General features: G+C 35.6%; 7 protein-coding genes and 1 non-coding gene across 9 annotated transcripts; 5 read left to right on the top strand and 3 right to left on the bottom strand.

Moving 5' to 3' along the window:
- Positions 1–412: 412 nt before the first annotated feature.
- LOC103865524 (auxin-responsive protein SAUR22-like) lies at positions 413–1,192 on the top strand. The gene has a single exon (XM_009143320.3). It carries the CDS (start codon positions 669–671, stop codon positions 1,038–1,040), a length of 372 nt encoding a protein of 123 aa, XP_009141568.1. The 5' UTR covers positions 413–668; the 3' UTR covers positions 1,041–1,192.
- A 737-nt stretch (positions 1,193–1,929) lies between these two features.
- Positions 1,930–5,322, top strand: LOC103865523 (auxin-responsive protein SAUR15-like). Its single transcript, XM_033289239.1, has one exon. It carries the CDS (start codon positions 3,846–3,848, stop codon positions 4,215–4,217), a length of 372 nt encoding a protein of 123 aa, XP_033145130.1. The 5' UTR covers positions 1,930–3,845; the 3' UTR covers positions 4,218–5,322.
- A 7-nt stretch (positions 5,323–5,329) lies between these two features.
- On the top strand, positions 5,330–10,967 carry LOC103865522 (kinesin-like protein KIN-5C). The gene is made up of 22 exons (XM_009143318.3): positions 5,330–5,573; positions 5,697–5,826; positions 6,216–6,374; positions 6,441–6,790; positions 6,875–7,013; positions 7,089–7,186; positions 7,297–7,453; positions 7,578–7,647; positions 7,750–7,826; positions 7,949–8,002; positions 8,074–8,154; positions 8,228–8,339; positions 8,411–8,497; positions 8,582–8,757; positions 8,842–9,003; positions 9,074–9,181; positions 9,263–9,421; positions 9,491–9,574; positions 9,660–9,865; positions 9,948–10,159; positions 10,232–10,383; positions 10,475–10,967. Exons 1-22 carry the CDS (start codon positions 5,515–5,517, stop codon positions 10,670–10,672), a joined length of 3,030 nt encoding a protein of 1,009 aa, XP_009141566.1. The 5' UTR covers positions 5,330–5,514; the 3' UTR covers positions 10,673–10,967.
- Positions 10,968–12,931: 1,964 nt separating this feature from the next.
- Positions 12,932–16,343, top strand: LOC103865521 (beta-fructofuranosidase, insoluble isoenzyme CWINV4). The gene is made up of 6 exons (XM_009143317.3): positions 12,932–13,211; positions 14,212–14,220; positions 14,299–15,158; positions 15,236–15,645; positions 15,742–15,856; positions 15,942–16,343. The coding sequence occupies exons 1-6, from the start codon at positions 13,025–13,027 to the stop codon at positions 16,137–16,139; spliced, it is 1,779 nt and encodes a 592-aa protein (XP_009141565.1). The 5' UTR covers positions 12,932–13,024; the 3' UTR covers positions 16,140–16,343.
- Positions 16,344–17,301: 958 nt separating this feature from the next.
- Positions 17,302–18,532, bottom strand: LOC103865520 (40S ribosomal protein S14-2). Of its 2 annotated transcripts, XM_033289238.1 has the most exons (6): positions 18,310–18,532; positions 18,024–18,143; positions 17,894–17,939; positions 17,585–17,800; positions 17,422–17,500; positions 17,323–17,388 (listed from the first exon to the last, which is right to left on the bottom strand). In XM_033289238.1, the coding sequence occupies exons 1-5, from the start codon at positions 18,310–18,312 to the stop codon at positions 17,433–17,435; spliced, it is 453 nt and encodes a 150-aa protein (XP_033145129.1). In that variant the 5' UTR covers positions 18,313–18,532; the 3' UTR covers positions 17,323–17,388; positions 17,422–17,432. The 2 variants fall into 2 exon arrangements, with proteins under 2 accessions (XP_009141564.1, XP_033145129.1); XM_009143316.3 differs by having other exon boundaries at positions 17,302–17,500.
- A 169-nt stretch (positions 18,533–18,701) lies between these two features.
- On the bottom strand, positions 18,702–19,685 carry LOC103865518. Its single transcript, XM_009143315.3, has 3 exons — positions 19,365–19,685; positions 19,170–19,223; positions 18,702–19,095 (listed from the first exon to the last, which is right to left on the bottom strand). Exons 1-3 carry the CDS (start codon positions 19,635–19,637, stop codon positions 18,847–18,849), a joined length of 576 nt encoding a protein of 191 aa, XP_009141563.1. The 5' UTR covers positions 19,638–19,685; the 3' UTR covers positions 18,702–18,846.
- Positions 19,262–19,335, bottom strand: TRNAN-GUU. The gene has a single exon. It is a non-coding gene; the product is annotated as a tRNA-Asn (tRNA).
- A 431-nt stretch (positions 19,686–20,116) lies between the features above and the next one.
- On the top strand, positions 20,117–22,242 carry LOC103865517 (casparian strip membrane protein 1). The gene is made up of 3 exons (XM_009143313.3): positions 20,117–21,324; positions 21,595–21,718; positions 21,801–22,242. Exons 1-3 carry the CDS (start codon positions 21,056–21,058, stop codon positions 22,014–22,016), a joined length of 609 nt encoding a protein of 202 aa, XP_009141561.1. The 5' UTR covers positions 20,117–21,055; the 3' UTR covers positions 22,017–22,242.
- The last annotated feature ends 111 nt before the right edge of the window (positions 22,243–22,353 follow it).

Raw genomic sequence — 22,353 nt, 5'->3', positions numbered from 1 at the left:
CTTATCTGAAGCTTAATTATTTGGGTAATCAAAAAATCATTAATAGTTATTATTGGTTTATTTTAGTGATACAATCAATCATATCGTTGAATAAAGGGCCATCTATATGTATATATGTATTCATGAATCAAACATGACGTTTAATAGATTAAATTAAATGTCACGGACCATATGTACGAATAGTTGAATAAGAACCTCCGTGATAACCTATCTCGATTGCGTAATGTACAAAGGTTTAAAAGGAATAATAACTGGTGCCATATCTAGTCATTTATAGACTCCAAAGACATCATGTAGTTGTAACCATGATTTGGGACGAGATTTATTATATTTATTATCATAATTATTTAATTTTTTTTTTGGTCGAATTTTTTTGTAATATTCCTTTTTAATTATTTAATATTTAAAATTCACTATTCTCTCTCCGCCAAGGAATGCACCACGCTATTCCAAGTCAACACTGGAAAAAAAAAATCGAAAAACAAAATCAAAATGTATAAAAGTCAAAAACTTGCCAGTTTTTATATTTATTTATATGCATCTAATCTTTGGTATAAAATCACCAATCATCTTCTTTTCTATTGTCTTCATCTTTACAATCTTAATTCTTCTACATATCTTAGACGAGAGTTTCCGGAGGTGGAAAATATCATCGTATGTAAAACAAAATGATGGGGAAAAGAATAGCTTCATTCAAGAACTTAGCCAAGAAAGCGAAGAGCTTCAAAATGAGAGAAGGCAGCTCCGAGTATGTTCTGATCGGTGAGGGGGGCGACACTTCTCCGACGAAGAAGTCTACGGGGACGTTTGCTGTCTACGTTGGAGAAGAGCGCGTGAAGCAGCTGGTGCCTACGAGCTATTTGAAGCATCCTCTGTTTAGGATGCTCCTTGACAAGTCACGTGACGAGCTTCACTGTTCCGACCAGAAGGTTATGTTGGTCGTCCCTTGTAGCCTCTCAGCGTTTCAAGATGTCGTCAACGCCATCGAGTCTTGTAATGGAAACTTCGATTTCGGCGATTTTGTTGAGGAGTTTCTTTGATATTTTAACGATTTTCTACCTTATTATTGATTATTTCTTTCTGTTTTGATTGTAAATTTTTTTTGTGTTGTTTAAATCTTTCTAGGAAAAGATACAATCCTTTTTTTGTCAACAGATATAAACATTTTTTGGAATGATTTCCTTTTTATTCATGAGATGTTTTCAAGCTTATTATCTTCGGTGGATCGATATTAGTTTTGAAAATTTTATTTGTTTCAAAATAATAATTTTGTGTTTTCACTACAGCTTTATAGTTTGTTTTACCAATTTTGTTCATATTTTTGTTGTTTCGATAAAATCCATCTTGTTCATAAAAGACAATTTTTCTCTTATAAATTATTAAACTAGAGTTATTTTCGGAATTGTAATTTTGTTCTACGTACAATATTCGCGAGGGAATATAAATCTTATACAACACAGTACGACATTACTTATGCCTTCTTAGCTACAACCAAATTCTATATTTACATGGTTGGATGCACAACACATGTAAGAATTAAACATGACACTAAAAATTACAGTTTTCTTTGGTAAAATAGTAAAATTATTGTTTATATCCAGTTACCTATATATTGCTTATTTGATTCCATACTTTTTGTTTCTTTCAATAAATTAATTAATATTCGTCGTATAGTTATGTTTATAACTTTATATCAGATAGGGTATTGGATGATCACCAACTTCTTATTCGAAAGTTAAATATTTGGCCACTATTATTAATTGGCGGAGCCAGAAATATTTATTCTTGGGGACAGAAAAAAATTTCAACGTGGAAACATCAGCTGATCTAATGAAATTTCGGTGATTTAACTAACAATTTTGATAAATATTAAATTTTGTTGGGGGCAGCTGCCCTCTCTTCACTAACGTAGCTCTGCCAATGTGACTATTAACACTCGAATCAAACTATAAAATCGAAACTCTTGATATACAATATATATATAAAAAAGAGGTTGAAGACGATGAAAAGAAAGCTTGTTATTAATCTCCAGTTTAACTGTAAAAATATGTTACATTAAGCTTATATGGTTAGCTTAAGTATCACTTAACTTATACTAAAAAAAGGTATCACTTAATCAGTTCAACTTAATAACTGATATAAACTAGTAAACGAGACTTATACATCATAATAAAGTTATCATAAAAATCATTAATAACTATTGGTTTATTTTTGTGATACAAGCAGTTATCTAGTTAAATAAGGAGGCACATGCTAAGTGTGCTTGCTTGGTCGTGGTTCCGTGGTGGAACTTTCCGTAGAGATCAGCTTTCAACTCCAATAATATGAGGCATGCTTCGCTTTCTCGATCAATCTTGCTTCCAGGGCTGATTTGCTTCATCTCTTTTGAATTGAATGTTGTTTTCTCTATGGTTTTTAGTTAATCTTTTCCTTCTTCGTATAAGTTAGTCTATGGGAGTAACCTTTGGCGACTTTGTGTAAGCAACGTTTATAATTAATCTTAATCCAACAGATGACAAAAAAAGGAGGCACATGCTAAAACAAATAGTTCGAATGACATGAACCTTTAGCCATAATCTAAATAATGGCTGAAACAGATCCACCAAAATATAACCACGGGTGAACCAGAGAAATGGGAGACGAGACTGAGCTAAAGAACATAATCACCGGAATATCCTCTTAAACAAATTCCACCAAAAAAGCTTGACGAGAAAGCGATACAAGCTCACTAGCATCAACAACGAAGGTTACACATTAGGAACTAAAAAGCAACAAAGATGAATAACCAAACGTGAACAAACATTCACAAAAACATTAATGAGGAGGGAGGAAAGGCAGGATAACCATGATCCGTAACTGAGTATTTAGCTGATAGTTGGTTTTCCTTCTTCTAGGGTTTTGTCTACCTCTTTTGGACGCTTGATTATGGTATTTAGCCGATTTAGATAACAGTTCAAAGAATCAAAATAGCCACTTTTGTATTCTCAGTGATGTAATCTTCAATTCTATCTAATAATAATAACACCAGATGAATAAAATTAAAATAAAATAAAGAGGCACATGACATTAAGACATTTTATAGATGAAATTAAATGTCACGACCGTATGTACGAAAAGTCGAATACAACCTCCGTGACAACCTATTGCTCAGCTCGGTCCTGATTACATTTTCATGAAACGGTTCAACAGGGTTTCTGTTTGGTTGCAGGGTTCCACAATTCTAAAAGTTTCAGTTATATATATATATGTGTAGTACATATAATACCCCTATATATTAAATAAAATTAATAATAAAAATTAAGATGTTTACTCACTTTCATGTAATTTTATTTTTAGTTTAGTTATCTTTAGATTTTTAAATAAAAACTATTTTCCTTAAATATATAAAACTATAATATTAAAAATATGATTCATGCTAATTTTGAATAAGACCTAATATTCCAGGTACGGCCTTGCCTAATGTACTGAAGTATAAAAGTAATAATAAGTGGTGCCATAGTTATGCATTTACAAAATCGAAAGACATATCACTGTAACCAAGATTTGCTATGAGATATACAATTCTCTCCGCCAAATATGCAGCCCACTATTATAAGCAAGTCAGCTCAGCCAAAAATAAATTCGAAAACAAAAAAAAAATGAAGTCAAAAGCTCAAGAGTTCTCATTTTATTATATTGTTTTTTGGGTGTAAATGTTTATATTTTATTACATTGTTATACATCTAATCTTTGGTATATAATCACCAACCATCTTGTTATTCTAATTTCTTCATCTTCACAATCTTAATTCATACATATATCTTACGAGTTTCCAGAGGGGAAAATATCATCTTATGTAAAACAAAATGATGGGAAAAAGAATTGCTTCATTCAAGAACTTAGCCAAGAAAGTGAAGAGGATCAAAACTAGAGAACGCGGCTCCGAGTATGTTCTGCTCGGTGAGGGGGACGACATTTCTCCGACGAAGACATCTACGGGAACGTTTCCGGTGTATGTAGGAGAAGAGCGCGTGAGGCAGGTGGTGCCGATGAGCTACTTGAATCACCTTATTTTTAGGATGCTCCTCGACAAGTCACGTGACGAGTTTCACTGTTCCGACCAGAAAGTTATGTTGGTCGTCCCTTGTAGCCTCTCGGCTTTTCAAGACGTCGTTAATGCCATCGAGTCTTGTAGTGGTAATTTCGATCTCGGAGATTTTGTTGAGGAGCTTCTTTGAATTTTAACTAATTCTTCTTGATCATTTTCTTTTCGTTTTGATAAATAAATTTTGTATTGCTTGCCTATCTAGGAAAAGATACAATCATTTTTTGTCAACAAATAATAACAAGTTTTTTTTGGGTAAAATAATAATAATCAGTTTTTGTCAATATAAATGATCATTTTAACAGATATAACACTTTTTTTTGTCAACAGATATAATCATTTATAGGACTGATTGTGAAATTTGTGATTGTAATACATGAATACAGGTTATAGTGACGAACCCCTTAGTTGCGTGGTGTGGATATTTTCTCTCGTAGAATTTGTATTACATCACATTTTAAATCGTCATCATCATCACCAATGTATTTAATTTATTTTAATAGTTTATATTTATTTATATTTCATAATTATTATTTAATTTAAGAGTAAATTAGCTCAATATACTTAAAAGGGTGAGATACCATGCAAATGGGGGAAAATGGTAATGATGGGGGGAAGAAAATTGGAGGGATTTAGAGTATAGAGTGCAAATAGGGGATATTTGGTGTGTAGGGAGTACAAATTCTCTTAATTTAATTGGTTTTTGGCTTATTTTATGATTAAAATAGTAACAATTTTTAAATAAAAATAATTGTTAGTCCAACAAAAAAATATAATGTCATCACATTTTTCTGCAAGTAAATAGTATCTGCCATGTTTAACAAGTAAATTATTATGTTGATAAAATTACTTTCATAGTTTAAACTGTTAATTTTTTGGGCATGAGTGTTTTAAAATATTTTCTTTTCCAATTTAATGTTTTTAAAATGATATGATTTGAGTTTTCTTTAGGTCACATGCATTATATTGCAATAAAAAAATTCTACGTTAACAACTAAAATAAAAATCCATAGCCACACATACTTTGTCAAAATCACAAAACTCTACTACTATATCTCATGTAAAGTTTTTCATAATTGGTGTATAATTAATGATTTTTTTTTTTGTCGAAAAGAAGGTTGAAACTTGACCATTGGGCCTAAATGGGCTGATCGGTAAGTAATGGCCTTCTTTATCGAATGGCTAAGTGTGTCAAATGGGCTAAAATCATATTAGTAAACAAATATTAATTTTAATTTCGAAAGAGAGAGAGAAGCGTCTCTTCAAAAATATTCAAATCTCACATTTCACCCCGCTCTCTCTCTAAAAAGATCCCGTCGCCGGCGATAAAAGGAAGAGAGAGAGAGAGAGAACTTCGAAACTCAGAAAGCTTCGATCTTTCCAGAGTGTAGTAGCATCAGATTTCGAAATTACACTCTCTGGATTACAAAATGTCCAGCCGCCACGACAAGGAGAAAGGCGTGAATGTTCAAGTTCTTCTCCGATGCAGGTTACCTTTTTCTCAAATTAGGGTTCTGGGTTCGATTTTGAGTCTAATCCCACTTTGTATTTATGCTCAAAATTGAAGCTTTTTGGGTTTGGATTCACACTTGTTTTTTGTTTTTGTTGACAGGCCGTTTAGTGATGATGAGTTGAGGAGCAACGCTCCTCAGGTTCTTACTTGTAATGATCTGCAAAGGGAAGTTGCTGTTTCTCAGAACATCGCTGGGAAGCACACTGATAGGGTTTTCACCTTTGATAAGGTAACACAAAGTGGCTTAGCTTAGGGTGCTGTTTACAACTTAAAGTCAGATACTTGATGCTGTTTGCCTTCATATTATGGTGAGAATAAGGGGGATTAGTTAAAGCTAAAGAAGTGTTTAGCTCAGTGGAGTTTGTTTGAGTGTATCTAGGATTTGCTTAGTAACTTCATTTCCCTCATCACAACGAGTTAGTCAATCAAAGTGTCTGCTTGTATTTTACACTGTGTGTCAGGAGGAAAGTGTATTGTGGTGTATTTTAAGCTGGAACTTTGCCGTGTAGAGATAGGTGTAATGATCATTTGTTCAGTAGAATGTGATTAATCATGTGATCATTGACGGAATTTAGTGATTATCTACATGCTGAAGGTGTGTTGTTATGTTGAACACAGGTGTTTGGACCATCAGCCAAACAGAAGGAATTGTATGACCAGGCCGTTGTTCCAATCGTGAACGAAGTACTTGAAGGTTTTAACTGTACAATATTTGCTTATGGACAGACTGGTACAGGGAAAACATATACAATGGAAGGAGAATGTCGCAGGTCTAAGGTCTGTGTTTTCTTGCAAGTGTGTTTGCTTTATAAGGTTTTTTCCTGATGTAAGCTGTTTACACAGGGCGGGCCTAGTGGAGGTCTTCCAGCAGAAGCAGGTGTTATACCTAGAGCTGTCAAACAAATCTTTGATACGCTCGAAGGCCAGGAAGCTGAGTACAGTGTCAAAGTCACGTTTCTGGAACTCTACAACGAAGAGATCACCGATCTGCTTGCTCCTGAAGATATCTCCAGAGTTGCTTCTGAAGATAAACAGAAGAAGCCGTTGCCTCTGATGGAGGACGGCAAAGGTGGCGTTCTCGTTAGAGGATTGGAAGAGGAGATCGTGACGAGTGCTAATGAAATCTTCACTTTGCTCGAGAGAGGTTCCTCTAAACGGCGAACTGCAGAAACGTTCTTGAATAAACAATCTAGGTAATGTTTTTTGATGTTTTGTGTTCTTTAGCAGTTTGATGTTGTTATAGTCTCTCTTACGTAACGGCAGTTCTTTATTTTCAGTCGGTCGCATTCTCTGTTCTCGATAACGATACATATCAAAGAAGCTACTCCGGAAGGTGAAGAATTAATCAAGTGTGGGAAGCTGAACTTGGTTGATTTAGCAGGATCAGAAAATATATCACGTTCTGGTGCTAGGGATGTAAGTAGTCTCTCACTCTTCAACTGAGTTGGAGCGTCTTTCTTCTCAATTTCTAGTTTTTTTTTCTCTGTGTAGGGACGCGCTCGAGAAGCTGGTGAAATAAACAAAAGTCTTCTTACATTAGGGCGAGTGATCAGTGCTTTGGTAGAACATCTTGGACACATTCCTTACAGGTTTAAACTCGTTTTCTGTGTGTTTTCTTCTTCTTTATGTTAGTGATTATGTAGCAGTAGTGTTCCAAGCTATGCTGATATCTATAACTATGTGTTGCACTGAAATTTAGGGATAGTAAGCTCACCCGGTTACTACGTGATTCACTTGGTGGGAGAACGAAGACATGTATCATAGCAACAGTTTCACCTGCTGTTCACTGTCTCGAGGAAACCTTGAGTACTCTAGATTATGCACACAGGGCAAAGCATATTAGGAACAAACCAGAGGTACTGTCTTTTTTTATCCATTCATCGATTTCAAGCCTCTATTTTATTTTTCTTGTTTCCATTTAGGCCAACCATTCAAAAACGACAACTCATGTTCGTACTCTTGTATATTTATTTTTGGCAGGTTAACCAGAAAATGATGAAGTCTACTTTGATAAAGGACCTCTATGGTGAAATAGAACGACTTAAGGCGGGTAAGAGCAATCTCAGTGTATCCGTGGATAGAATTTGCAGGGGTGATAAATGTACTCGTTACAGAGTCTTGTGCTCTGACCTTTTTTATTTGTTTCTTTTAGAGGTCTATGCTTCCCGTGAGAAAAATGGTGTTTATATGCCAAAAGAGAGATACTATCAAGAGGAGAGTGAAAGAAAGGTATTGAGTTTCTGAGCACAATTCAGATTTTCTCTTAGGTTGAAGGAACACAATGTTCATTTGGCATAGGACATGGTAACCTCATCATCTCCTTACGCATCCCTTTTTTTCTCCTTTTGTAGGCAATGGCCGAACAGATTGAACAGATGGGTGGTCAGATAGAGAATTATCAAAAGGTTGGTTTCTTCTTACTCAATAGATCAAAACATATTCGAAGTCTATTATTTACATATTTTTTTCTGACCAGAAACTTGAGGAATTGCAAGACAAGTACACTGGTCAAGTGCGGGAGTGCTCTGATTTGACCAGCAGGCTTGATAGCACCGAGGTATTGATTAATTCCTTTTGATGGGCTTTAATGCTTTATAACTATGCTCTGAGACTTTCAATGTGCTATCTAGAAAAGCTTGAGCCAAACCAGCAAAATGCTTGCTTCCACAGACGAGGAACTGAAGAAATCTCAATACGCCATGAAGGAGAAAGATTTCATTATTTCAGAGCAGAAAAAATCTGGTAATTTCTAACTCATTACCTTGATCAAATGTTTGAAAAGTTGTCTCTAACATGCTTATGCATTTTGCCAGAAAATGTACTGGTTCAACAAGCTTGTGTTTTACAATCGAACTTGGAGAAAGCTACTAAAGAAAATGAGTCATTACACCAAAAAATTGGTAAGTGTTTTGACAATTCTGGCTGTCTTTTTCATTAGCAATGTCATAAAAGTTGTTAATACAAGGTCATTTGGTGCTGTGCAGGAAGAGAGAATAAGCTCAGTGCGGATAACAGGAAAGTGGTAGACAATTATCAAGCAGAACTTTCTGAACAAATATCCAATCTGTTCAGTATGGTTGCTTCATGTCTGTCCCAGCAAAATGCTCAGCTTCATGGTGTTAACAAACTGTCCCAATCTCGGTTAGAGGCACATAACAAGGTATCACCTGTTTTGTTTCTTGTCTAAATTATATTTTAAGGGCAGCACTAAATGTTGATACTATTTGCAAATTTGTTTGTTTAGGCCATTCTTGAAATGAAAAAGAAGGTTGGAGCGTCAAGGGATTTATACAGTTCTCACTTGGAGGCAGTGCAGAACGTAGTCCGCTTGCACAAGGCAAACTCAAATGCTTGTCTTGAAGAAGTTTCAGCGTTAACAACTTCAAGTGCATCTTCCATTGATGAGGTAACCCCTTTGTCAATCTCTTTCCTTTTCTTTTGGTGGGCTCCAATAGTAACTCTCTTGTGGATTACAGTTTCTTGCTTCAGGAGAGGAGACAACGTCCTCGTTATTTGATGAACTTCAGAATGCTCTTACGTCCCACCAGCGAGAAATGGCTCTCTTTGCGAGGGAACTGAGACAGGTCAGTGCACTGAGATATATAACATTGTCTTAGAGATTAACAAAAGCTATTTAACTGGATTGTTTTTTTCCTAATAAGCAGAAGTTCCACACAACTATGGAGCAAACACAAGAGATGTCTGAATACACAAGTACGTTCTTCCAGAAGCTTATGCAGGAGTCTAAAAACGCTGAGAATCGTGCAGCGGAGGCTAATGATAATCAAATAAATAGCATCATCGATTTTCAGAAGACTTACGAGGTCATAATACTACTACATCTCTTCAAGTCTTGCTTGAGTCTATCTATAACTAGCATGTGTTGTGTGCAGGCTCAGTCAAAATCTGATACAGAGAAACTTATAGCGGATCTAACTAACCTAGTCTCATGTCACGTTCGTCGCCAACACGAGTTGGTTCGTTGCTTATTCTTTCATTTGTTTCTGATTGTCTTCCATTTCATGAAGCATAAAGACTGTATTGTCTTTTTTTACCTGGCAGGTGGATTCAAGACTCAGTAACTTTAAAGATGCAGTCTCGTCCAACAAAACTTTCTTGGATGAACACGTCTCTACCGTAAACACTCTGGCTAAAGACGCAAAAAGAAAATGGGAGACGTTTTCCATGCAAGCTGAGAATGATGCCAGAGAGGGTGCTGATTTCTCTGCTGCGAAACATTGTCAAATGGAGTTACTGCTTCAGCAATCGTAAGACCATTAGCAAACTACTTTTGAGTTATACAATCTTTCAGTATTGTTTTTTTAACCTTTTCATCTTTCTATGCGTTAGTGTTGGTCATGCGGAATCAGCTTTCAAACACTGCAAGCTAACTCATGAGTCTCTAAAGGAGATGAACAGCAAGCAAGTCGCAGATGTCTCTTCGCTTGTTAAGTCTGCTTGTGATAACAACGAGCAGCACGACGGTGAAGTGGAGTCTGCAAGGACTGCTGCTGAGAAGGATGTAGCCAAGAACAGCGATGAGATCATCCAGCAAATTGATGGTAAGTTCTCTCTTTCTTTTGGGATGATCATTATTATGACAATTCTAAATTGACATCCTTGTGGTCTTTCAGGCATGTCAGAGGGTGAAAAAGTGTTTGTATCACAAATCTTGGAAAACGTCAAGACGCATGAAAAATCACTTGAGAGTTTCCAACATGATCATTGTTGCCAAGCTAGATGCATTGAGGATAAAGCTCAAGAAACTTTTCAACAAAGATATATGGTAAGTTGTTTCCTCACAGAATGATAATAACATTACTCTCTTCACTCTTAAGAAGAATCTTATCACTAAGCTATCTTTTGGTGAATTGTAGGAGTATGAGCCCACAGGGACAACTCCGTCTAAGAGTGAGCCAGATGTCCCAACTAAAGACACCATTGAATCACTACGAGCAATGCCAGTGGAGACATTGGTTGAAGTTTTCCGTGAAAACAACTCTTATGAATCCTTTGCGGCCAAGGAATCTAAACCCCAACAGCTAACACGGTCGCCTCTCTCACAAGTCAACTAGGGAACCACCTCTGTGTACACATATGTGAAAGTATGGGATCAAATCAATGAAGAGTTAGATGCTTCTGACACATCTTGTGAGTTTTATAAGTCCTTAAAACTAATCCCTTGTGGGATTCAGCTTCTTTCACCTACATTGAAATATTCAACATTGTATAATGTATGTTTTCTTATTTCAATAGTGGAATATTTGACAGCAATCTATGATCTCAGAGCTGGTTTGTTCAAAAACATAACGCAATGCAAGTCTTAGACCCTTTTAGCTCGTGTTGTTTATGCTGTGCATGCATATACTACTTGACCACTTTCTATATATGACTCAACCATGAAGATGCTTTCAAATCCCAACGATGAACATTTTAAGTGGAAAATCAAGTAGCATATGTTATATCAGAGTCATTGTGCCACTCAAAAGATTCATTTCTCACAATACCATGAGAATTTCTAGAGATCATGAGCATGAGAGATTCCCATTGAACCCTCTTTTACCATTTCAGAGTGTAATTATGAACATCTTTTAGTTCGTGCTAGTTTTCAAATGCTTTACAACTCATCAACTATGTGTTTGTATATAAAGCTTAAAATAACATGTTTATGATATTGGTGATGGCAAATCTTGTATCAATATATCAAGCTTTTGGTATTTGGTCATTCATTTTAGAAAGTGGAACATCAATAAAAGTGGAGTTATATACATTTTTTATTCTTATTTCTTCAATCAAATATATGGTAACAATTGGTTAAAGATATTGTGGTAGGCGTTAGCTTCAAGTAGAGTCAACTCGAGATTTAGGGATACTTGGGCAAGGTTCACTTGCACAAAAGATGCAAGCACTGTCTATGTGGGCGATGTTTCACAATTATAGCAATGGAAGCATTATACAACTATCAAAAAAAGTTGTGGAGGTATTTCTGGTTTATATAAAAAAAAGAAAAATATATGAGTTTGAAGCATACCTGAAAATTTGGTTTTGTATGGAAGGCAAGTTCAGTGCTGAAAGTGTTAACTTGAAACTGTGAGAAGAATCTTTGCTTCACTTTTCGGCTTTATTATGTCATGGCCTTTTCTAGTGAAGGCTCAAATATAACTTGGACATTAGGTTTATTATGTCTCGTGTTTTGTCTATGACTGGTCTTGTTTAAACCGGTTCTTGATTTTTATCTATCTGTTCGATACATGCAAATGAATGTTGAAATATTTCTATTTAACATAAGTGTCTCACCTTTTTTTTTTAACTGGAAATAACAAGAGCTTGGTAATCAACAAATATAATCTCAAAACATCTTTAACTAATCTTATAATTACTATAGTTAAAAATTTGGAATTCTTAAACCCATAACCTCTTCCAATCAAGAAAACATTTTTTTTAGTTCTCTTTAGTGTCACATAATGAACTTAGGACATACATTAATATTCTATATGTGGCCACTGTTGATGTGTAGCGTGAAATTTCCGTCGAATTCTTGTATACTTTTCTGATTATTTACCGAGACTAGATTTTTTGTCGGTATATAATTTTCCAAGAAATTTACGACAATACGTTCCAATAAACTACGAACAAACCTTTTGTATCAGAACTGTTTGATGAGATTCCAACAAAATTCTGTAGTTTCTGACAAAAAGGTTTCTCCTAATATTTCATTGAAGGATACACTTTTCTTGTAGTGAAGTGATCAAAGTTACCAAAAAATTATATTATATTATGACAGTAAATTCAATTTATATATTATGCTAATACCGGATATATAGGAATTTTGTATACAGGAATTTGAAGTGCGAACTTAATATAAAATGTGCTCACTTGGCCAACTAAACAAGAGCAGCCATGATTTCACTCATCTGGTGTAAATGATTATATTATAAGATAAGAAGAATTATATACTTGAGGAAAGAACCGTCACATAAATTATGAAACAGTTATAAGAAAATTCAAAATAAGTTATGAAACATAATCCAGCAGTGCTAGTAAACTAGAATATATTCACTAAAACTATGGATAATTACATTTGAGAGAGCCCTAGAAAAGAGGAGTTAAACTGCCGACCAAAAACATTAACTTTCAGTTTGAATAGAACTATAAAAATATTAAAAAGATAAAAAATCAGCTTCCGGGTATTTTAAATCATTCAGATGTGTATATCTTTCTAATTATAGTTAAGAGTAAAAAACTCCACTGGATTAACATTATCCTAAAACTTATCTATTTTCTGTTATCTTCCTCCTCATTTTAGCCTATATAAACAATACAACAAACTATATTTTTCACCTATCAAATTCTCTCATTCTTAGTATACACCAGTTCTACACACACACAAATATCAAACACCATTCAGATCCTGAGTTTCTGGATCAATGGGTATCTCAAATATTGTTTCTGTGTTATTATTGCTTGTACTACTCAGTTTAAGCAGTAATAACATCAAAGGGGTTGAAGCTTTTCATCATGTTTACGAAAATTTGCAATCTCAATCAGTCGAGTCAGTGAATCATCTTCACAGAACCGCTTTTCACTTTCAACCTCCAAAGCATTGGATTAACGGTACACTGATCTCTCTATTTGTTCGTATATAGTTTACCTAGAAACATTTGGTTCCTTAATTAGGGTTTATAATGATCGCTTTGATACTTAGATTTTAAGTTTCTGTTAGGTCTTCATTTCTTCAAATCCAATGTTTGCTTGTTATAGTATGCGTGATAAAACGATAAAACCAGCATTTCAATGAACGAAACAGATAAACTTACAGTATTCTTAGGGAGAAAATCAGATCAGTATATTTCCTAATTATTAATTATACGTATTGATAAATATACAGGGAGATAAAATATATTATATATGCATTATTCATCTAAAGTGATTGCGAATTAGAAAAAAGAGTTTTGTCTAGAAACACAGCAACTATAATATGTAGACTAAAGCATAGGCTATATACACTTTTTCGAATTAGTACATAATTCAACAATAGAAAGGGAAAATTAAGCACATCATATATATCACGTGAGAACGCAGCTATGCTTATTTTGTATATAAAAACTGTGCTTTTATCTTTCTTTGTGAATGTGTATCCATATCTCTTTCAAGAAATATATCTTGTTGCCAATGGGGAAGATCTGTGTGGAATGTAGAAGTTTTATATTTGTGAAACCTCAAATCATTTTAATCTGATATAAAAAAACTATTTTATTTTCATTATCCAATAACATATATAAAACCCTATTGTATATAGATAACAGATTATTAATATCTTAAAACTTTCAATAATTCAATCGGGAACCAATTATAAAATATAATTATGGTGAGGAGAGAACGATCGTGATCGAGTAATAAATTACACTTTATCCTCCTTTATTCACGTTTTCTTAATTTCATCTACAAGTTGTTGTACCATATAATTTCATTCATGTGATTCTTTTGTATCGCGTATCCTCTTAACATATCTTATTTAAAAATCCAAATCTAATTTTGATGAATTCAGCATAATCTAACCTCGTTTTCCTTTGTTTTGTGTGTTTTCATGTGGCATTCTTGACAATCACAACAGATCCAAATGGTGAGTTTATCAGAAAATACATTTGTGTAGTTCTCAATAATATTTTTAGATGATCTAACTTGAGTTTTCTGAAAACAGGTCCAGTATACTACAAAGGTTTTTACCATCTCTTCTACCAATATAACACCAAGGGTGCGGTTTGGGGCAACATCGTGTGGGCACATTCGGTCTCCAAAGACTTAGTAAATTGGGAGGCTTTAGAACATGCCCTCTATCCCTCCAAATGGTTTGACATTAAAGGTACATGGTCCGGTTCAATAACAATCGTACCGGGAAAAGGACCGATTATCCTCTATACAGGTGTTAACCAAAACGAAACTCAAATCCAAAACTACGCAATCCCAAAGGACCCCTCAGACCCATACCTAAAAAAATGGATTAAACCAGATGATAACCCGCTCGTAATGCCAGACTATACCATGAACGGTTCAGCTTTCCGTGACCCGACCACGGCATGGTTCTCCAAAGACGGGCATTGGAGAACCGTGGTTGGTTCAAAAAGAAAGCACAGAGGGATTGCTTATATCTACAGAAGCCGAGATTTTAAGCATTGGGTCAAAGGTAAGCACCCGGTTCACTCCAAAGAATCAACCGGTATGTGGGAGTGTCCTGATTTCTTCCCGGTTTCCACAACCGATTTCCAAAACGGTTTGGACTTGGATTACACCGGTTCGAACACAAAACACGTGTTGAAAGTTAGCTTGGACATAACCCGTTTTGAGTATTACACGGTGGGGAAGTACGATCCTAAGAAGGAGAAGTACGTACCAAACGGTGATACACCCGATGGTTGGGACGGTTTGAGATTCGATTATGGTAACTTCTATGCTTCCAAGACATTCTTTGACTACAAAAAGAATAGAAGAATCTTGTGGGGTTGGGCCAATGAATCGGACACCGTTGAAGATGATATCTCCAAGGGTTGGGCTGGTCTTCAGGTTATATATCTTAACTATATTAATAGTTTTATAAAAATTCATTTTTTTTCTTAATAGTGATTTAATTTTTTGTTTAGGTGATTCCGAGAACGGTGCTTCTTGATGCAAACAAGAAGCAACTAGTGTTTTGGCCTATTGAAGAAATAGAGTCATTAAGAAGTAACTACGTACGAATGAACAACAAAAACATCAAGACGGGTCAACGCTTAGAAGTCAAAGGAATCACTCCTGCTCAGGCCGATGTGGAAGTGACATTCAACGTCGGACAATGTCTAGATAAAGCTGAGGAATTCGACCCGAGCTACACATTCAAACCGTTAGATTTGTGTAAAATAAAAGGCTCGAATGTGACAGGTGGTGTTGGACCTTTCGGTTTGATCACATTGGCCACTCCTGATTTGGAAGAGTACACTCCTGTCTTCTTTAGAGTCTTCAAAGACACTTCTACAGATAAGCCTAAGGTTCTCATGTGCTCCGATGCTAGACCGTACGTTCCATAACCCTCTATGAATATGCTTGATATCCTCTATATATTATGCTTTTTATTTAATGATTCTAACATTATTGAAACATTTCGTTATAGTTCATCGTTGAAGCAAGACAGGGGTCCACTCAAACAAGATAGGATGTATAAACCATCGTTTGCTGGCTTTGTGGATGTTGATCTATCTGATGGAAGGATCTCTCTAAGGAGTTTGGTACGTATATAGTAAAAATGTTTGATATTATTATTTCTTTGCTTGTTGATGTGATATGACATGAAATGGAATTTTTAATTTACAGATTGATCACTCGGTAGTAGAGAGCTTTGGAGCTTTAGGGAAAACAGTAATAACGTCAAGAGTGTATCCAGTGAAAGCAGTGAAAGGGAATGCACATTTGTATGTGTTTAACAATGGAACACAGACTGTAAACATAGAGAGTCTTGATGCATGGAGCATGGAGAAGCCTTTGCAGATGATGAATAATGGAGCTCTCTAATGTAGACTTTAATTAACTCTCTCCTTTATCCTTTTCTTTCTTATAGTGATGGTAAGTAATTGCGAGATAATTTGATGTCATTAGAAAGAAAAACTTTGTGATTTTCTGTTTTATCAAGTATGATTAGTGCATGTCCGCACTTAATATATGTACTGTACCTTTCTACTGATAACTCAATAAACAACAAGAATCTGTCGTTGGATACTTGGATCTAAGTTGGGAAATGTTGTTTTAAACAAAAAGATAACCATCTATTAGCTTGGTTACACCTAAATGCCATTTTCGTTTATGATATTAGTATTTATTCGATACTACAATGAAGACTACAATACATGAACTTTCAATGGAAACACAAAAATAGACCATAGATAAATGAGCTTTGTTACCAACTCAGCCGGATCTTCTTGCTCTCTTCTTGGTCTCTCTAAGCTCTGTAAGAAAGAGGTTTGCCGCAATGGTCCACTAAAAATAGAGTGGCACAAATCAAATGTGGGTTCCTTGTGTTTGCTAACAAACGATATATAAAACCTCTTAATCCTCTATAAGAGTTATTTCTATACACCATGTATAGAAATCAACTCTTATTCGGTTATTTATAAGAAATGCAAAACAAAAATTTTAAAAAGACAAAATCAATTACCTCCTCCTTCTCCTTCGCCGCAAGTCTCAAAACAGAGTTGATAGTGTAAAGAAAAAAAGTTATTTGCTAGGCTTTTGCGTTGAATGTTAGGATGGGCCTTCAATTCCAAAGCTCACTAACTTCTGGACATAGAAGTTCAATAAATAATAATGGAGAAAATTCAAAACTATAATTTTGAAGTATTACAATTCATCTACCATTAATGAAAAATGAAAAAAAAAATACAGAAAGCAAAATCCTTAATAAGCAAAATATTTTTCAAAAAAAATTAACGCAAATTGCAGTAGTTACAAACAATTAAAATCTGCATAATCTGAAGTTTTATGGTTTTGAATCTTAAATTATGTGATAAGAAAATATTAAATTGTAGTTCGTGTGGATTGAATGTACATTTGTTCAATGCGGAAATTGCAAAGTTTCTCTTGGTTTTTTTTTGTTCACCTCTTTCTTGGTTATCTGATACTTAATTTTTTTGTGTAATTACGAATTTGAGGAAATATGGCAGTCTTATAAAGTAACTTATTAAGTAATTTCCAAAAGTCATAGATTAATCATTGTAGAAAAATGTGGTTCAAAAGCATTGTTCTGACAAAATGAAACAAGCTAAAACTCAAGAAAACATTGTTCAGACAAAAAAGAAACAAGCCAAAAACTCAGAGCCTCCTTCCTCTTCTACCACCCTTTCGGCGGGTACTGTCAGTTGGGATTGGAGTAACATCCTCTGCAACAAACAAACAACAAGCACAGTGTTATCCAATGCTCAAAACATGTTAAACCCAAAGTCTTTATTAAGTCTTAAGCTTACCAATACGGCCAATTTTCATGCCGGAACGGGCAAGAGCTCTGAGAGCAGACTGAGCACCAGGACCAGGTGTCTTGGTCTTGTTTCCACCAGTTGCACGGAGCTTCACGTGCATAGCTGTGATTCCAAGCTCCTTGCATCTCTGAGCAACGTCTTGCGCAGCAAGCATAGCTGCGTATGGAGACGACTCATCCCTGTCAGCTTTCACCTTCATTCCACCTTTAATAAAAAACAAAGCACAAAAATTTAAACTCAGAGACTAAAAAGGCTAACAAAGAAACATTCAGACCGATCAATAGATAGATACTATACCGGTGATACGGACAAGGGTTTCACGTCCAGACAAATCAGTAACGTGCTGCACAAGTAGAGACACAACAATGTAAGCTTCTTGTATGAATGATAATGAAATCTCTTTTTTGTTCTAGAAAAAAAAACTTACGATGAAAGTGTCGTTGAAAGAAGCGAAGATGTGGACAACACCGAAGACTTGCTCTCCATCACGAACAGCTGGTCCAAGAGTCACTGTCTCCTCCTTGGGCTCTCTTGTCTTTCTCCTCGACTATATACAACATAACACTATCTTTCATTACACTTTCTACGATAAACCCAACCTCAGATCGAGCTCGATCAATCTCATTCTCAGTAAATACGAAAACTTTCATATGTAAACTATAATCAAATGTGAGATGATCATAGAAATGAGAAAACTTTTGACAAAGGTTTACCATGGTTTAGGGCAAGTAAAGGATACGGAAGAGCCTCTTGTTCCTGTAGTTTCCGCCGACAAAGTGTTTGACAAGAACAAGAAGAAGACTGAGGAACCAAAATCGATTTTATATTAGGGTTTCGAGATACGCTTTGGGCTGGATCTTCACTATTGGGCTAGCATTAGTTTATTAGCTCGGCCCAATATATATTAGCAATTTGTTGATGCCTCTTCCACAACGTCGTCGTTTCATGCATTTGTACGCTGTCGTTTCATGAATTTGAAGACGCAAAAAATTGATTTAATTTGGTTTGATTCAGTTTTGTAAATATTTGGTTCAGTTGAGAAAATAAAATTAAGATTCATTAGGTTCTGCTTTCATTTTTTTCCTTTTCAATTTAGTTCGGATCAGATAAAATGTCCACCCCTAGATAAAATTAAGACTATATCAATGTTGTATAAACTGACTGATTCTTACAGAGATGATAATGATGCAACCACGCATTAAACAGAAGAAGACATGATCTCGACAATATTGAATTGAAGAGTTTAGTTTCTATGAGACACGAGCAAGTTCCACAGCTCTTTTAAGTGCTCCTAAGAGACTTCTCATGATTCTTTCTTCTCCCGGAGGTGCCTTATCTTTCTTCCTCCCATTACGCGTCGCTCGGAACACTGGTCCTGAACCTGAACCACTCTCTGTGCTTTGGTATACCAAACAGTCTATGTAAACCGGAACATCGGTTTTGCCTTCATCTTCCATCACTATGAATCCTAACCTCGCTCCTCCACTTATTCTATCCACCTGCTCTTAGTTTGATTCATATCATCAGTAGCCAAAACTTGTCGTCATATAGATATTGATCCATAGAAAATCACCTTGAGAGGAACAGGAAGAGGTATGTTGGCTCCTTGGCAAAGACTGTTCGCCCACTGTTGCAACAACAACAAAAAATAATATAAGCAAAAATCGCTAGAAGGAGGGGTCGAACCTCCGACCTTGTGGTTAACAGCCACACGCTCTAACCAACTGAGCTATTCCAGCTTTGCATGTTTTACATTTCAACAGTTTACCTGAAAGAGAAGAGTTTCGAATCTTGCAATATCGGTATCTATGGGAAGCTTCATGGTACCCAGTGAAACACCGTCTTCCTCCACAGGCAAAGCATTCGCTACTACAAATGTCCTCTTCATTTGCCTGCGTGCGGCGTTCTTGGTGCTCGCTGCGCCATTTGTCGGAGGAACGAGAAGCCGAAGAGGGTTGGAGGGACGGAGAAGGAACTTAGCCGGAGATCGGACGCTCGCAGTAGACGGGAAGAAGAGAGCCGCTGGTGCCGCGTAAGACATTTTGGTGGTGACGAGAGGATGTGAGAGATAAGAGTTTTAGAGGATATGAGTTGAAACATGATGACACGTTGTCGGAAAAAGACTTGATGACGTGTTCTGTCTGAATTCGTTGATTTCAAGGGGCCGTTTTGTAAGTAAATATTCCATTATATGTAACAATTTAAAGTTGAACAGAGAGATTAAATCAAATCAACCTTGTAACTTTTTTTTTTGGGACTAATTCGAGTCAAAAACAAGTCCAATAGTAGTAACAAGGATCAGTACAGAGTTATGGTTCTTCATCATGGTTTACTAATCAATCACTTTGGTCCTCAGAATCTTCACTTCATGGATTGGCCTGAGAGTTTACAACAGAAAAGTTTTTTCATCAAATCGTCTGGTTTTCCCATGGATCAATTCTCAGTTGCTTTAGAGAGAGAGAGAGAGAGAGAGAGAGAGAGAGAGAGAGAGAGAGAGAGAGAAACTTTACCTGTCGGTGTTATCGGTTTGGATACTACCGAGCCTCTTGATCACCTCCATACCACCACTTTACAATCTACAAAACAACCATTTGAAAAAAATTGAAATCAAAGAAACATTTCACCGCTATCTTACTAAAATTTGGGACGTTATTGGATTAGATGATGTTGAGAACCTGATGTATCTGTAAGCGCTTATGCTTGTTTGTGTTTTCTTCTCCCTTCTAGGCTTGTAGCTAGGTTTTAATTGATTTGAAAACATTTTATTTTATTTTGTTTGGATGTTTTTGTTGTTCTTTACCATACCTGGCTCATTTTGGAAGGAGTATCAAAGAAGGTCACAAATCGGATCATTTCTCTTTAGCCATCCTCGAATTCTATTTACTTGACTAGTCTTTCACATGTGCTCTGTAATACTTGTATTGCATACATATGGGATAATTTTTTACACAAAAAGGACTTGTATGTTATGAGAAAACGAGCTTGGCTTGACGGATTACAAGAGAAGCGTCATCATGTCTTTGACTAGTGGCAAACCAAAATGAGCAAAAATTTATTGTTCAACATGTAACATTCAGAACTTCATCTACTACTTTATAACATTCAGAATTAAATTATGTTTTTTTTTGCATACCTACGTATGCCAACTTCATAATTTTAAATATGATATTTTTAGCTTTCTTTTATTTTGAATTATTAGCTGAGACCCAGTAAAGTGGGGAAAGTAAGAAGCAACAACTCCTCTTATTCCCGGACTCTAACAAATCAACTAAAGTAAATATTAAACACTTACAGGCTCATCACTGATTAGCTGCTAATTATTTCTAACCAGTCATTACTTAAAACCAGGACTATATAAATACTTGTCCACCTTCCATTAGTCTCCCACCACAAGTAGAAAACACTTCAATACACAAACAACACACTTCTTCTTTCTTTGAATCCCAATTGCAAGAGAGAATGGCGAAAGAGTCCACCACCATTGAGGTTGGCGAGCCGAGCACCGTGACCAAAAGTACAAGCCATGAGAAGAAGAAGGGCTTTGTGGCAGCAGCTGCAGGAGGAGGCCATAAGAGAGGTTTGGCCATATTTGATTTCCTCCTCCGTTTGGCGGCCATAGGAATCACCATCGGGGCTTCCTCCGTCATGTTCACCGCCGAGGAGACACTGCCTTTCTTTACTCAGTTCTTACAGTTCCAAGCCGGTTACGATGACTTCCCGACATTTCAGTAAGTCCATTTACATTTTCTTAATATATATGCTTACTAATTTACATTACGTTTTACACAATACATGTATATACTAGTATATTTTTAACTATGGTTATATATACTTTTTAATAATTTACTCTTATAGTTTTAACTGAAATCAAATATTAAAATTCATGTTATTGTGAGTAGTCATGTTCCGATTATATATAGCAAAGTTGTGTAGTTATCCATTTTAAACTTTTCAAACTAATGACTTAATGAAATATATACATGTAAATCTTTTTGAAGGTTCTTTGTGATATCAATAGCCATCGTAGCCAGCTATCTCGTCCTAGCACTTCCCTTCTCCATCGTAACTATTGTACGTCCACTTGCGGTTGTACCCCGGCTCATCCTCCTCATCTCTGACACCGTAATATCCACTTTTTATATCCAATTTATTTATTTATTAATTTAATTTAATTCATTCTGTTTAATTTTATGTATATTTCAAGGTGGTCTTAACACTTACCACATCAGCTGCTGCTGCGGCAGCATCAATTGTCTACCTTGCACATAACGGCAACGCGAACACCAATTGGCTCCCTATTTGTCAGCAATTTGGTGACTTCTGCCAAACCGCGAGTACTGCAGTTGTAGCCGCTTCTATCTCTGTTGTCTTCTTCGTCCTTCTCATAGTCATCTCAGCCATTGCCTTAAAAAGGCATTGATTTAATATTTTCCACTTGTCAAGATGGAAAATGGATCTAGTGTCTTCATGTATATGTGTGTAGCGTGTGCTTTGTGTAACATGAGAGTTATAAGTATATGGTATCATTATGGTGTTAAAAATGTAAGTTCATATATATATTTTAAGAAGATTTGTCTTGGTTCAGCTTGAAAACAATGAAAATTTGTGAGGATGTTTATACAAATGATTTTGCATTCGAACCATCATCCGAAATCACTTGCCAAATTTATCAAACAAACTAACATTTAGTGTATTTGCATCTAGATAAAGTAATCGTATGTTAGAACGAAGATTCTGTTCTTTTAATAAATTAAAAC

Source organism: Brassica rapa, chromosome A04 (genome assembly GCF_000309985.2).
Source record: "Brassica rapa cultivar Chiifu-401-42 chromosome A04, CAAS_Brap_v3.01, whole genome shotgun sequence".
Classification (NCBI taxonomy): Eukaryota; Viridiplantae; Streptophyta; class Magnoliopsida; order Brassicales; family Brassicaceae; genus Brassica; species Brassica rapa.
Note: the sequence above shows the minus strand (reverse complement) of the source record. Positions and strands in the feature narration are given on the sequence as shown.

Coding starts and splice junctions, on each gene's coding strand:
- LOC103865524 (XM_009143320.3), top strand. CDS start 669: ATGATGGGGAAAAGAATAGCTTCATTCAAGAACTTAGCCAAGAAAGCG.
- LOC103865523 (XM_033289239.1), top strand. CDS start 3,846: ATGATGGGAAAAAGAATTGCTTCATTCAAGAACTTAGCCAAGAAAGTG.
- LOC103865522 (XM_009143318.3), top strand. CDS start 5,515: ATGTCCAGCCGCCACGACAAGGAGAAAGGCGTGAATGTTCAAGTTCTT. Junction 7,454..7,577: donor ATATTAGGAACAAACCAGAG/GTACTGTCTTTT, acceptor TATTTTTGGCAG/GTTAACCAGAAAATGATGAA. Junction 8,155..8,227: donor GCAGGCTTGATAGCACCGAG/GTATTGATTAAT, acceptor TGTGCTATCTAG/AAAAGCTTGAGCCAAACCAG.
- LOC103865521 (XM_009143317.3), top strand. CDS start 13,025: ATGGGTATCTCAAATATTGTTTCTGTGTTATTATTGCTTGTACTACTC. Junction 15,646..15,741: donor ATGTGCTCCGATGCTAGACC/GTACGTTCCATA, acceptor ATTTCGTTATAG/TTCATCGTTGAAGCAAGACA. Junction 15,857..15,941: donor GGATCTCTCTAAGGAGTTTG/GTACGTATATAG, acceptor TTTAATTTACAG/ATTGATCACTCGGTAGTAGA.
- LOC103865520 (XM_009143316.3), bottom strand. Junction 17,940..18,023: donor CTTTCAACGACACTTTCATC/GTAAGTTTTTTT, acceptor CTACTTGTGCAG/CACGTTACTGATTTGTCTGG. Junction 17,801..17,893: donor AACCCTTGTCCGTATCACCG/GTATAGTATCTA, acceptor TTTTTATTAAAG/GTGGAATGAAGGTGAAAGCT.
- LOC103865518 (XM_009143315.3), bottom strand. CDS start 19,637: ATGTCTTACGCGGCACCAGCGGCTCTCTTCTTCCCGTCTACTGCGAGC. Junction 19,224..19,364: donor TCGAAACTCTTCTCTTTCAG/GTAAACTGTTGA, acceptor TTGTTGCAACAG/TGGGCGAACAGTCTTTGCCA. Junction 19,096..19,169: donor CTCTTCCTGTTCCTCTCAAG/GTGATTTTCTAT, acceptor AACTAAGAGCAG/GTGGATAGAATAAGTGGAGG.
- LOC103865517 (XM_009143313.3), top strand. CDS start 21,056: ATGGCGAAAGAGTCCACCACCATTGAGGTTGGCGAGCCGAGCACCGTG. Junction 21,325..21,594: donor GATGACTTCCCGACATTTCA/GTAAGTCCATTT, acceptor ATCTTTTTGAAG/GTTCTTTGTGATATCAATAG. Junction 21,719..21,800: donor TCCTCCTCATCTCTGACACC/GTAATATCCACT, acceptor GTATATTTCAAG/GTGGTCTTAACACTTACCAC.